This window comes from Colias croceus, chromosome 8, assembly GCF_905220415.1.
Source record: "Colias croceus chromosome 8, ilColCroc2.1".
Taxonomy (NCBI): domain Eukaryota; kingdom Metazoa; phylum Arthropoda; class Insecta; order Lepidoptera; family Pieridae; genus Colias; species Colias croceus.
In genome coordinates, this window is record NC_059544.1 from 6,478,408 (window position 1) to 6,494,589 (window position 16,182).

The 16,182-nt window shown below is 32.7% G+C and overlaps 1 protein-coding gene across 1 annotated transcript; it reads left to right on the top strand.

Moving 5' to 3' along the window:
• Positions 1 to 14,781: 14,781 nt before the first annotated feature.
• Positions 14,782 to 15,894, top strand: LOC123693696. Its single transcript, XM_045638891.1, has one exon. The coding sequence runs from the start codon at positions 14,782 to 14,784 to the stop codon at positions 15,892 to 15,894; it is 1,113 nt and encodes a 370-aa protein (XP_045494847.1).
• Positions 15,895 to 16,182: the final 288 nt, after the last annotated feature.

Consider the following 16,182-nt stretch of genomic DNA (forward strand, 5'->3'; position numbering starts at 1 on the left):
CCGAGAGGATGGATTAGAAATAAGACCTAGGGGTGGACGTGACAATATAAATACACCGCCGCGCCGGTGCAAAATACTTGTACTGGTCGTTTCTCACCCTTAAAAATACCTATCTTTGAACCTAGGTACATAAAATAGACACAGAACAATGGATAGAATAATAAATATTTAGATTCAAGTTTAAAAATATATAATAACTAAAAAACCATGTAGTTTTTCTTCATTTTCATAAACTTATTACACTCGGAACTGGGACCCCTTGTAATATATATATGACATAGAGAAAACCCAAGTTTTCCACGAAAGATTTTTTTTTCCATTTTTTTTAATATCTATAATTGCATTAGAACAGATACAGCTAATTTTTATTAAAAAAGAAAGAAAAAAAAATCCTGGGTCTCAGGAGGTTAAATGGTCATAACTTTTTTGTTTACGAACCGATTGACATGAAATAAACACTAAATGTTAAATGAAGATTACTCCAATATATTAGTGAAAACCGCATCTAAATCGGATAAGCCGTTTCTGAGATTAGCGTGCACGAACATACAGACAAACAGACAAACAGACAAACAGACAAAAATTTTTTTAACTACAGTTTTGGGTTTGTGATCGATTTAGTAATAACACCTGCTAATTTTTTTTTCCATATATTTATTGTACAGACACCGCTTTTCTAGAATTTTATTATATGTATTGATGTAGACTAGTTGTGAAAAAATTATCATTTCCTGTCTTTTTGTGTGTATCACCTAACTACATGAATTAATGAAATGCATATCGAGAAAGCAATGTTTAAATGTAGCTACATGAAATATTGAAAAAAAATATTAAGGTACGAATAATACTCACTTTCTTCGTCATAAAGTCTTCATCTATACGTTATAACCTTATGGCTAGTAGCTCTGCATAAAATAAACATGGATGGAATTTGATTCGGCCCTTCTATAATCACATTTCATAGAAGTTTCGGTCCGTTATAAAAAATACTACTTAATGCGATACTTTACATAAATGCGGCCGACCCTCTCGCTAACGAGCCAGTCATGAATATTCTTGCATATTCAACAGGATATGAATAACAATAATTCTTACCATTTTACAAGAAAGAGAACTTAAAATATTAAAGTTCGCTGTTAGCTAAAATTTACTTACAAGAAATTTAATGTAAGAGACGGTTAAAATGTAACATTTAAAAATATTTTGGAGCTTAGATATGTACAGTAAACTATTTTTGTAGTACGTAGATCATATTATATTGTGAAGCTCAAATGTCTTCCAAATACTGCATTAGTGACACATTTATTCACATACAATTTTTCATTATATCATAATGAAAAGTCCAAAAGTCATTACAACATTTTATGCACATTCATACTGTATTTAATCTCAACCAACTTTGAAAATGTTCAAATATAAATTAATGTGTTAATTAGTTTCATAAAATCAACTCGCCAGCAATCGCATTGTGCTAACTTAACAAAAGTTTGTCCGTATTTGTATTCAAAAGTGCATTAAGACTATCTAGAAGTTTCCATGAAGTTATAACATAATAATTTATTTCTTTCCTCCATTTTATTTAATTTACATTTTAATACGGTGCTTGTGAAATGTTTTATGAAAGTATTACAAGAAATAAAATTAAATTGTATGAAATAGGTTTATACATACATGCGTCGCAACAACAAGTGCTATTTTATTTTATGATAAAGCTTTTTTATCTTCATTAATATTATTTATTACCTTCGAGTTAATAAAAATCTCTCTGTTCGTAAAAGAATTGATTACGGAAGTAAAATTTAAAAACTCAACAGTTCTATGTTAAATTGTTATCTTGGGAAATTTGCTTTACATGATGGAACTTTATTAGCTTCTATTACAATAATATTCGCTGATAAAGTAGGTTCTTAATAAATCATGAATATCATTTAAAAGCAATCACGTTTTCATAGCATATTCACTAACATTACTGTTGTGTGTTCGATAGATTCGTAAATAAACCCCTCTTTACTCTCAAAACATAAAATCCAATATTGCAATGGTTCAAATTACGCGAAAACATTATAATTCTTTGAATGCAATGTAAGTTCAGTTCACATGCAATTTAGAGCGGATGTGCCGTTCGCTTTCACAAAACTCTTTAAAATCTAATAAAGTTGCATTCTCATTTTTATATTCCAACGCTTGACATAAAAATTAGGAGCACGAATAAATATGGTAGAGATTGCGTTTGAAGTATGTTTTCCTTCATAAATTTAAGACTGACCAGTACAAAATAATCCAATCAAAGCCTTAGATTTTTTATTTGCCACCTTCGTTGTGTTAAGATTTACTGACGCGACTCCACTATATTCAGAGTATTAATCCTAAAAATTTTCTTAAATGTTATAATAAATATAAAAAATGTTTGATTCGCAGCAATATCTTAGAAAAAGATGTTTCCATTTCCGAGACCTTAACTTTACGACATAATATTAATTACCTACTAAGCGACAGCTCAGGCTTGCCAAGTTTCAACTTGGAATAAACTACATTTTCTATCATAATGAATTTTCGTTAAACGCAAATATACCGAGATACCTACGTAGTTTCACCTTTTTGGCCGATTATAGAAAAGTAAAGATATTGAGTTTTTTCAAATAAATATAGAGTTTATCATTAATTTCTAGAAGCACTTTTGAATCGTCCAAACCATTTGCCATTTACCACATTATTATCAGAGAAATATGCATACAATTAGTGTAGAGATGATGTGAAAACATCCAATCCATTGCAGTTATCGAATCGCGCTTACCTCACAGAAGCGCATTCGATTCGTTTAACTTAGTCGAAGCAATTCGCCAAAAGCTATTTGCAATCAAGTACATAAACATAATATATTAATTAATGTTTTTGATATAATCGGTTGTGTGCCGTGAAATAAATCATCCGATTACGAATTGAATATTGGCAAGTAGATTACATTGTAATTGCCCCGATCGCGGCGCTTGACGTTAAATTAAATTTGAATTATTGCACAAACGCCTATTAATTTAGACCTGCATGGTAATTGTTCACATATTGTACATTATCATTTTGCCTCCCCCCGTGCTGATCTGATTGAATTCTAATATGAATCTGTAATTGTGTATTGTTAAGTGGCGATTGGAGTGTTAAATTATTTATTGTTATGACAGCTAGGTATTTCAAGCTGCAATTATGATTAACGTAAATTATGGATATTTGCAATTACGTGTCCATTTTGTGAAATTCGTTACGCTGTATTGAATATTAAAAACGTTTGAAAATAACCTTTAGGTACTAACTGCTTTTAAATATATGGTTTTAAATGACATAATCTACAATTTAAAGTTCAATTTGTCCGATTCATTCCGAATTCAGATGGAATATCATGACATGTCCTCGCAGGATAGTAAATAAATCGGCGTTATCTCGCCGTGTAATGAGAGTTACATACATTCAGTGTTGGCTGACAGCCGCTCGTGTCTCACCCTGGCGGTTAGCAAACCAAATCACGCGATACGTTTCGCATTTATAAGCAGAAGCCTTCATAATATCGTCCGACATCGGACCATTACGTGCTTCTGTGGCTTTTACATTCGAACTCTATTAAATTACACAACTTCGTAATTGCGCCCCAGTAACTCAAAATACGACAATATTTGATAAATTGTTAAATGGTTGACGTTTGCTTTTATTAATGCAAATTGAATCAACGCGGGATTTTCAACACTTCTATATGCTAAATAGGTAATAAATTACGTGTGGAATTATTGCAATATTAAATTGTAAAATATTATTTTCATTTTCAATATAAGACAAAGGTTGAAAAAAACTTGAATTTAATATTTATACGAATAACTCAAACGTGCAAAAACTGATTTCCTCATGAAAACGTTCATTTTGAAATCGGCAAAGGAGAAGGACTATCGCCCAGTAAAGGGCAAGGTACAGGCTAAAAGGGGTTAAATTGAGTGAAAATTCTAATCTAAATTAATTACGGACAATATTACTAAATTGCTTCTAATTTTCGAATCTAAATAAAGACAGTCGTCGAATAAATTTCTAGTTTTATTAAAAAGTGAAGTGCTCATGTAAATATTTTATTTACTATGAACTAGTGCTTTAAATATAAAAGTTTGCCCTGTATAGATGGTAACTATGTTACTCTTCCATGCTGAATTAGAGCATGTTTCATGAAATGGGTCAGAAAAGTTACGCTCTCAAAATTGGTGTCATAGTGGCTTATTATTTTGTAGTATCCTCTTTCGTTTTATACAATTATACCTATCATTAGCGACACGTCCGAAAATATAGACTATAGTACTCGTCTACCTACACGTCTAAATAAATAGTGCACTTTCCAAATAATCAACATGAAGTGGCTACCAACAATTTTAATAACAATATGTCATATTTTGATATTTGTAATAGCTAAATTCACAACATTTTATGAAATAGTTTCAAGAAAAAATAATACAAAATGGATCTACGTCCTAGATGGCTTCCTAAGTCCACCTTCACTCCGCAAATGGCCCCGCAAATTCAATCCATAACGAAGATAAATAGAACGTAAAGTATTTTAGTGGTCACTAAGCAAGTAGCTAACCAGCCCATAAGTAATTTAGAACTCGAAACTCGCGGCCCATAACATTCAATCGTCGGTGCGAGGGGAGAATTTTGATGACCTAGAGGAAAAGTTTGAGTCTGAACACTCTGTATATATCCGCAGAGTCATGTTGGGATTTCCTAAATCGTCTTTTTTATTTATTGCGTGGCTGTTGTACGTAGCCGTTTAGACGATGCCGTGTTACCCGTACGTGATAGTTTTTCATGAATGTATGAAATGCGACGATTCTATACAAAACTTTGAGCTAATCACACGTTCTATACCCAACTGTATATAGGTAATCAACTAAGTGAAAGGAATTTCAGTCACTCCTTCTCCTTTAGAATTCGTAGAACAAAATCTTAGTTCAAATTTGTATTGAAAAATCTTATTAACCACTAAACATTTTAGTTATATAATACAAGAACTTTTTAAATAACATGGATATTATGTAACAAAACGGTAATACATCACATATTATAAACAACAATTAATTATTATCAAAGCAAAAAAGTCGTTGTTTTTGTCATCTTCATCATTTGCGATCAATACCAAACCAACGAAACGGGTAGTTACTAGTTATAGGAAAAATATTGTTACATTTTCAAATAATAAGTTTTCGTTATATTTGTGATAAAACTACGATCTACAATTTTAATGGTCTACGTTGAAACTCAAGAATTTTCCAACGCTAATGAACAGATTATAATATATTTTTATAGAGTAAATCGCCACTGATGCTTCTCAGTCTGTAAATACATTGATCTTATATGAAAATCCGATTATTTATTTGAAATACGTATTTAATTTATAAATTCTCTACGTGTATGTATGTTATAAAAATGTACAAAGCACTATAAACAAAACATATTATTAATATTCATACAAAAAAATTTGGCCTAAACAAATGAATAAACCCTCTAGATAACTAATAAATTCAGACCACGTATTATTATGAGCTCACATCGCTACCATTTTATAAAATTCATTTGCGAAATGAAAAATAGAACAAAGAGTGGAAAGTTAATTGGTTCATGTATGTGTTACTGTAACTTTGACTACACTCGAGAATTTAATTTGGAATTGAAACTGAAAATTATTTGTACACTTGCGGTCGATGCAGCCAAGAACATTCTATATGTCTTAAATGTAAACACATTATTTGCCATATTACGCAAGGAAGACTGTAAAAATATATCAAAAAATTCGAAATAAAAAATGTAACGTACGGTAGATACAGAAAAAATCCTTTCAAATCATTTAAAATATCCCTAATCTAGTGTGTAATATGTTTCACTTCAAAAACTCAATATTCATATTCCGAACATGTGGAGATGAATATTGTGAATTCAAATATCTCGCTATAAAAATATTTCTCTTTGAACGTTACTGGGATGCTATTGGAAAAAAACGTATTTCAAAGTCGCTGCATCACAAGCCGTTAATGTAATTTTCGTAGATATTTTCCCGTATCGTGTCTTTAGAAATCTTTTTAGTTCAAATGTGTCCAGAGCCAGAAACTCGAAGCGGAAGTGGGGCCGTCGTAGCAACGTTCCGGCTTTCCCATCTAAGTTTTTCTTAGCGCGACTCTAATTCAAATGAAAGCTTCCTTAAGATTTATCCACTGAAGAGCTTTCTCAAAATATCACACATTTGTTTTAAGAAGAAGAAACAACGTGCAGATTACGGATAAGCCTGTGTAGATAAATGTTTTACATGCAAAATAATTACATGGGATTTTACATGGGGTTGGGACCAAACCATAATTCCAGCACATATAATTAATATGTGAAACGGAAATATTATTAGGGATCATATTATTGAACTCAAGTTTCATTCAATTGAAAGCGCCACGGAACGAAACGATATGCAACGTGTGCTCCATACCCCGCCGGGTATTACCCGGGGGATGCTCATAAAATTTAAGCAGTTTATTACTTTAAAGCACAAAAGTTAGTTCACGTTCAGGCTTATGGAGTTTTCTCTAAACAGCTTAACAATTGCACAAGCGTGATATTTATAACGTTTTCAGAATAACATATTTTTAATGTTAACTATTAGGTAATTGTTTGAACTAAAAATTATGTATCTAGTTGGTAAGCCTTTTTCTAAATAAATAAATAAACTAGAAATAAGTAGCCTGTGTTTTTTCATTTTCATTTTTCGCCGTTTTAATATTTAGACGTAACTCAGTATTCATCATCATCATCATCATCAGCCCATATACGTTCCCACTGCTGGGACACGGGCCTCCTATGAGGGTACAGGCCATAATCCACCGCGTTGGCCAAGTGCGTGTTGGCGGATGACACATGTCGTCGAACTTTTAAATTCTTCGACATGTCGGTTTCCTCACGATGTTTTCCTTCACCGTTCGAGCAGTGGTGATGTTACAACATGCGCAGATAAATTGAAAAATCAATTTAATTCCTGCGCGCTCGCCTGGTCTCGAACCCCGGACTTATCGATTCGAAGTCCGAGGTCTCACCACTGAGCCACCACTGCTCTAACTCAGTATTGACATGCTAAAATAATTTTTATATTTTTATCTAAATAAACGTAATATTCCATTACTCTAAAATAACATTTTTATGAGATATTGTGAATAAAAAGTGTCTGCTCATAACGGGTGATAAGTTAAAAGCTGATCCATCTCTAAAGCCGGTAATTTGTAAAAACGACATTGTGAGTACAATCCACCGTTTGTCACATCACTAATGGTGTGGAAAATCGCACCCGCTTTGCAACTAAAGAACGTTATCGATAGACCAAATTTTTCTATTACGCAAATTTAAAGTGACGCGACATTTATAAATCTGTAGTACTTTTGTACATTGGTTTGACACATTTATTACGTGTCATCCTTATTGTATCTTATATTATGTATATCATCTTGTGTTTGACTGTACATAGTAGGGTTGTAACTTGTATGTGGTTTTATCGATGTGCTTCTATTATTATTAATATTAAGAAATGAAAAACTTTCCGTAGGATGTTTTATCGTTAAACTAACTTACCGCCCGCGGCTTCGCCCGCTTTGTCGAAAACTTAATAAATTATATACTAAAACCTTCCTCTTGAATCACTTTATCTATTAAAAAAAACCGCATCAAAATCCGTTGCGTAGTTTTAAAGATTTAAGCATACAAAGGGACATAGGGACAGAGAAAGCGACTTTGTTTTATACTATATAGTGATAGTGATATATATCTAATTGCCACCACGCTTTAATATTATAAATCAATAAGTTTTGAACGTGATGCATTATTTATATAACTGGCGACAATAAAAATGAAAGCCTTTTACTTAGGTACCATTATCTAAACCTGCTAATCATGGACAGTTAAGTAATGCTTTGGCGGAAGAAAACAGATATTTTTTTGAAATTAATGATAATAATTAAGGGAACAAATTGGGGTTGTAAATCAGTTCACAAAACTCTACATTTCTCGGGAAAATATCTTGCAATGCATTATAATTTTCTTTTAATCGAAGACTTCACTCGTAGATTGAGTAAGAAGGTGAAAAGAATCACTAAAGATTCGTTTTCTACATGATCTATGATTATATACTTTGTAAATAACTAAATGCTAAACGCCGCAAACTTTGTTTTATAAGGTTCCCATCTGGCTAGGTTCGTAGGATCGCATTACTTGTCAGAGTGATCGATTGTCAAGAGTCAGTAATTACAAATACATAGTACTTACATAGTTTTATTTCAGTTTTGTGTGTTCATTTTATTTTCACAAATAAAAAAATAAAAAAAGGTTATTCCATGGGTTCATAAATTTTCACGAAATAACAAATATGTTTATATTTTTTTTAAGTTTATATTTTCTCTGAGAGTTTGTATTCATATGTTAAAATAACCTGGCTTTATGTGCCGGAGCAACATAAAATACTTGTAGCCTTGACGAAAACGTATACATTGATACCACAAAAGCGTAGGGAACGCTAAGATTATACGCCTGATTAAATATTTTCGCTCCAATGCAAATAAAGGTTGCAAGGGAGGAAAATTCTCTGGTGAATATTTCGATTCTATATTTATTTGTATTCTTTCCTTTCTATGTATTTGTCGAACCTTCAATACGCACGATACAAAAATACGAATCTTGAAATTGTAACCATGCATATGAAAAAGAAACTAAAAAAGAAACCCATAACATTGTAAATTTTTATTTGTGAAAGTGAGATATTTACTACACAGAAGAATATTTCGCTTATATAATATTTTAGAAAGGAACTTCCACGCATGTAACTGAATCTTTTCATGCTCATAAGTTATATGAAGAACAAATCTTCTCATAAACATTATTTGCAACTTGTTAAACTAACTCTACAGGCAACAAAATCCAGTCTTTCGCGCAAAGATAGGGAACATAATATCCTGAATAACAATTTATTGTGTTAAACTGACATTTAACAAAATAATTGAGGTCTAATGAAGCTCTGGCATTTTAATTTTGTTTAACGTGGCTGTAAGATTGGGGGTCACATTAAATCAGGTTCTTTAATTAGTGACATGCTGTAAAAAGGGTAGACGAGGGTTTCAAATGTGACATTATTATTGCTCAATGTGAAAAAAGCGAGGCAAAACCATGACTTTCCTACTGTCCAAATGACAAATTAAAAGCGTGTGTGGGCAGCAAAAACTGCATATCACGTCGTTTAGATATCATTCGGTGAATTTCGTTAGGCAACCCTCTTTAAAATAAATAATGACGGTGCCACATTTGGAGAACTCTGAACTATCCTTATAAATAACATATCTCATGAAATAATAAGTCAATACTTTGTTTATAGGATTCTCACGATGTTTTAGTTGATTTTGCGTTGGTATAAAAATGTACGAAGAATAATAAAATAAATGCACGAGATGTTTTCAAAAAATTGTTTTAATCGAAACTAACTACTTAATGTACATACGAGCTTCATTATGTAGACACAGAAATAATATCAATCATTATTTTCACATCCACATTTATTTAATTCTCAAACGTGAAACGTTATATTAACAACCACGCTGAACGTACAGTTGGTTGTAAAATTATACAATGTTTGCAACGATAGTAAATAAAAGTGAATATTTTATTGCTTTATATACACTGAAAATTCAAAACTCGCTATTAGGTGCTTATTGAGAAATCATTAATATTGAAAGTTCCGTTATATACGCAAATTCAACAGCAGTTGTTGTTTTTAGACTGCATTATGTGAGCTCTAGATAGAGATACAAACTTTATTAATCAAAACTATTTTTTTTAAATAAACGTAATTTTTTAACAATACAGCTATAAGTACCTACCTATACATATTTTTTACTCCACTTAATATATTTTGTTATGAGAAATCTTACAAGAGTGAAGTATAGAATTTCAGCGTATATTATCTTCTTAGAATAAATAGCTTTTCATTAAAAACATGAGAGAAAATACCGTATATTGATCAAACATTATCGGAGCAAGGCCGTAATATAGTGAATAAACCATAGATAAACAGGAAGGAAGCTATGGCGAGACTACCGCGGTGTTCAAAATTGCTCACTCACTAGTGAAGGGTTGCCACTAATTCTTTCTTTTTTATACATTTTAACATAGTATATTATATGTAAAATACATACTCTATAATCGAGATGCTTTTGGTTCATCCCCTGTTGGTCTCTAAAACAAAAAAGAAACCTATGTCTTTTAAGTTTAAATCTTGTAGTGAGCTAGCTTATACTGGCTCATAAGCTTCATAAAAATACGACTGTATCTTACCTGTATGTTATATGTATGTATATAGTATGGCCCCCCCATATCTTGTTACTAAAATCTATATTAAAATTATCACAAAAACTGAATTACTTTATTAGAACTTATAAGTCTTATTGCACATATTCCGTTGATATTAAAATCATCGCCAAAATAAAACAGACAACTTAAAAAGTGATGACCCTCATCCATAGTTGAAGTTGGTACTTATAAAGGATTGTTAATGCATAACTGGCCTAATTTTAAATTAGTTTCTTGACCCACTTGCCTTTTACAGACCTCCAACGGATGTTTTTGTTTTCAGAATTAAATAGTTTAATAATTATTATGCAGGTAAAATAAGGATTTTAAAAAAGGGTAATTGCAAAGAACCGCTTTGTAAGAAAAAATGAATGTCATTGAATATTGTTTTTAAATTCCAGTAATAATAATTACCACATATTTATTTTACAAAATAATATACTTAAATAGTTTAATTTTAAAATCAAAACATTGTTTCAATTCGATATTTAAGCTGTACATTTTTAGGGTTCCGTAGCCAAAATGGCAAAAACGGAACCCTTATAGTTTCGTCATGTCCGTCTGTCCGTCTGTCCGTCTGTCCGTCTGTCACAGCCGATTTACTCGGAAACTATAAGTACTACAGTGATGAAATTTGATGGGAATATGTGTTGTATGAACCGCTACAAAAATATGACACTAAATAGTAAAAAAAAGAATTGGGGGTGGGGCCCCCCATACATGTAACTGAGGGATGAAATTTTTTTTTTCGATGTACATACCCGTGTGGGGTATCAATGGAAAGGTCTTTTAAAATGATATAAAGTTTTCTAAAAAACATTTTTCTTAAAGTGAACGGTTTTTGAGATATCAGCTCTCAAAGTCGTAAAAAGTATGTCCCCCCCCCTCTATTTTTATAACTACGGGGTATAAAATTCTAAAAAAAATAGAGGTGATGCATGCTAATTAACTCTTTCAACGATTTTTGGTTTGATCAAAGTATCTCTTATAGTTTTTGAGATAGGTTGATTTAACTGTAATTTATTATATTTGCTGCTACGGAACCCTTTGTGCGCGAGCCCGACTCGCACTTGGCCGGTTTTTTGTATTACTAAAGTATTTATTTTTTCATAATAACATTGCAATCAGAATACCAAAATATGAATTCTGCAAATTACATAAGTAAATTTTTTACCTATATCTATTTAATAAGTAGATATTTCAAATTAGTCTATGTTCTGCACCATATTTATCACGAATAAACAATTCCCTTGTGACAGCACACCTTTACATTACACGATCCAGATAACTCTGTAGTGGCAGCCCTATGACATAACGCGTCTCAAATATTACATCATAAATCTAGGCCGTCGCAATCGCTGTCGCCTGTCGATTATCGCTCGGGAAACGATCCCCGTCTGCTTTCATTCACAGATGACAAAAGATAGCGATCGAAGTGCTCCGTAACAACAGATATTTTATTCGCGTGAAAACAATATAATTGTAACAATCGATGAAGCATGAACCACGTTATAAATTAAAGAAATAATGATCCCTATGCGAAATGAAACTAGCCTGTAACCTGTTCTATCTATGGGATGGAGGCGCACATAAGTATCTATTATAGTTTTATAATTGTTTGAAAAAAGAAAAACGGTTATTAACCTTCAATAAGTTCTTATTTTTATATGAACATTATTATATTGCGTAAACATAACTTATACGACAGTTATTAAAAATGCCCATGGATTTATTGTAATATTAAGGACGCTGTCACAAATCTGCGTTACTCAAATTTAGGTATCTAACGTCGCCACGTGGTTCGCGGGAACATCACGCTCACGTAAAAGACGTAAACATAGCGCATTCCATTTTATAGACCATCTTCATACTTGATATTATTATTTTTTTCTATATTTTTATTGAAATTGATTCCAGAAGATTACTGGGAACTTTAAAAATTCATTTTGTTACTATTATTAGTAGGTACGATCCTTATAAGTATTTTAGTGTATTCAACCAACTTAAAAAAGTGTGACTATTTTACAACAATTTGAATATGAATTGTATTATTGTATACAATATCGAAGCTTTTTAAGAAATGTATAAAATACTTTTTTAAGAATTATTATCATACATAATATTATGTTACCGGCAATATTTTAAACCCGGCATTGTATGCAATTCTTAGTAAATGTATGTTATTTCGAGAAACAGTCGGAATGAAATAAATTAAATTCGTTACCACACATTCACATTACCTATATCTTTAAATCTGAACTTTTCCTAAGTAGCAAACACATTTGCAAATGTGGGTGGTTTTTGGGGTAGCTATTAACCAATATGAGGTCAAAACTAAAATCCAAGATGGCGCCGACGAAAATTTGAAATCTTTTCGTCATGGGTGTCATTTTCAAGGAGTTGGAGTCGCTATTAATCAATATGAGGTCAAATCTAAAATCCAAAATGGCGCCGACGACAATTTGACATCATTTCGTCACGGGTGTCATTTTCATGGTTTTTGGGGTAGCTATTAACCAATATGAGGTCAAAACTAAAATCCAAGATGGCGCCGACAAAAATTTTATATATTTTCTTCATGGGTGTCATTTTTATGGTTATTGGGGTAACTATTAACGAATATGAGGTCAAAACTAAAATCCAAGATGGCGCCGACGAAAATTTTACATATTTTCGTCATGGGTGTCATTTTCATGGTTATTGGGGTATCTATTAACCAATATGAGGTCAAAACTAAAATCCAAGATGGCGCCGACGAAAATTTTACATCTTTTCGACACTGGTGTCATTTTCATGGTTTTTGGGGTATCTATTAACCAACATGAGGTCAAAACTAAAATCGAAGATGGTGTCGACGAAACTTTACATCTTTTCGGCATGGGTGTCATTTTCAAAGTTTTTGAGACAGCTATTACCAAATCCCCAATGTAACTGTCGATAATTAGGTATATTTTTCTTACTCCTTTAAAGTAAACTTAAATAAAATAACAAAAACGTTAACAACCACAGTTTTGTAGAAAGTCTTAAAAAAAAAACAATTTTAAAGAACATTGAAATGCATATTTAGAAATTTAATATAAAACGCAACTCTGTGGCAATAATGTTAATATTCTGACAGATATTATTAACTTTAAATATATTCTTTAAATATATTCGCTAAACTTTATTTAAAAAAAAGTTTATCTAAAACATTTAAACAAAGAGAATAAAATAAAAAAGAACGTGTGTGCCGAGAAAACGTGTCAGGAGTGAAACTTCTTGGGCGAGATTCATAGATACCAAAATCGCCGCCTTGCTTCATAACGCGACAGTATTACCATGACGCCATCTTGAAATTCGACGACCATCTTGGATTTTAGTTTTGACCTCATATTCGTTAATAGCTACCCCAAAAACCATGAAAATGACACCCATCACGAAAAATGTCAAATTTTCGTCAGCGCCATCTTGGATTATAGTTTTGACCTCATATTCGTTAATAGCTATCCCAAAAACCATGAAAATGACACCCATGATGAAAAGATGTCAAATTTTTCGTCGGCGCCATCTTGGATTTTAGTTTTGACTTCAAATTGGTTAATAGCTACCCCAAAAACCATGAAAATGACACCCATGACGAAAAGATGTAAAATTTTTGTCGGCGCCATCTTGGATTATAGTTTTGACCTCATATTCGTTAATAGCTACCCCAAAAACCATGAAAATGACACCCATGACGAAAAGATGTAAAATTTTCGTCGGCGCCATCTTGGATTATAGTTTTGACCTCATATTCGTTAATAGCTACCCCAAAAACCATGAAAATGACACCCATGACGAAAAGATGTAAAATTTTCGTCGGCGCCATCTTGGATTTCAGTTTTGACCTCATATTGGTTAATAGCTACCCCAAAAACCATGAAAATGACACCCATGACGAAAAGATGTAAAATTTTTGTCGGCGCCATCTTGGATTATAGTTTTGACCTCATATTCGTTAATAGCTACCCCAAAAACCATGAAAATGACACCTATGACGAAAAGATGTAAAATTTTCGTCGGCGCCATCTTGGATTTCAGTTTTGACCTCATATTCGGTAATAGCTACCCCAAAAACTATGAAAATGACACCCATCACGAAAAAAAGCCAAATTTTCGTCGACGCCATCTTGAATTGTTTTACCCCACCAATCTATTCAACAACCCATAAAAAAGAGGATCTCAGGCAAGGTAATTTTAAAAACATAATTTTAAATTACAAATAATTGGAATATGAAACTTATACAGTTCAGTCAGTCAGTCAGTTCAGTCGTCGCGGAACCGGTTTAGCGAGTGCTCGCTGTCGCGCGTTGTATTCAATGCGATAGGTAACATTATGCTGTGTAAATTGTTTGCGTATTATCCGCAATACTAATCATGACGGAACGTAAAGTTATTATAAATGAACTTTTAACATTTATTCAAAATAAAATTGACGTGTTGGACGAATTGAGTGTTCTTCAAATATGTGCCTCGAACTTCACAGACTTGGAAGTTGAAACTGCAAAAATAGAATTATATTCTACTTTGAGTTGTAGTCAACATATTATACGGCGTAAGGGTGATGACAAAATAAAGAAAAATATAAAAGATATAATAAAGGTGTTAAAGGAGACTGACCCTGACGACCAGCCAATATTTGTAGCTAGGGATCTCAATCGATTACCTCCTATTACATTTGACTATGTCGATGTTACTCGACTATTGAAAGACTTGACATTTCTTAAAAATGAAATAAACTGTATACGAACTGAATGTATCACGAAGTCCGAATTGACCCATTTTGAAACCTCATTACGTAGTGAATTGACTCAGTTGCGCCCTCGTGATGTGGATATGTCAAATACGAATGATAGTAATAAATTGACGCGTACAATTCATACGCAAAAAACAAAACGGCTCAGAGACAAAATAACAAGTAAAGCATCCCAACCAGCGTCACGAACCATTACCGAATCAGCGGAGTCCGCAGCGTCTTGTGCAGGACTTCACGAACCCGACGACAACCTATCTACATCTAACCTCTCACTAGAAATAGACTCAGTAGTAACTCCTACATACAGAGACATTGTGACGACGCAATCATTACCAATGACAAAGAAACTGGACAATCAAGGTATAAATAACGAATTTCGTCTAGTCGAATATAAAAAACGTAAACACAAAACTAACATGCGTGGAACTTTGACTAATAAAGGACGAATACAAGTGATGCTTTCCCAGGCGTCTGTATATGTTTCTCGAACAAAAAAGACTGTAAATGAAGCAGATATCATAGCGCATATTCAGGATATGGGTGAGGAATTCGTATCCGTCGAACTGCTACAACAGAATGTTGAAACGACATTTAATTCATTTAAAGTGGTTGTTGCAGCCGACCGTTTGAATAGATTTTTGGACCCTAGTTTCTGGCCCACAGGATTAGTGTTTCGTCGATTTCGTGAACGTTTCACAAAGACGCCCGCCGAACGTAGAAACAACAATAATTAAAATATGGGTAAAAAGTTAACAATGGCTTCATTTAATTGTAGATCATTAAAACGATCTCTTGACCAAGTACGGTCGTTGTGCAAAACAAACGACATTATTGCATTGCAGGAGACGTGGCTTCTTCCACATGACTTAAACTTAGTAAATGAAATTGACTCTCAATTTAGTGCCTTCGCTAAATCATCCGTGGATACCTCTGTGGGCATCCTACGCGGGCGTCCTTATGGAGGAATAGCTATCTTGTGGAGAAAGTCATTATTTTCTAGCGTTGTCTCAGTGGAATGTATA

Coding starts and splice junctions, on each gene's coding strand:
- LOC123693696 (XM_045638891.1), top strand. CDS start 14,782: ATGACGGAACGTAAAGTTATTATAAATGAACTTTTAACATTTATTCAA.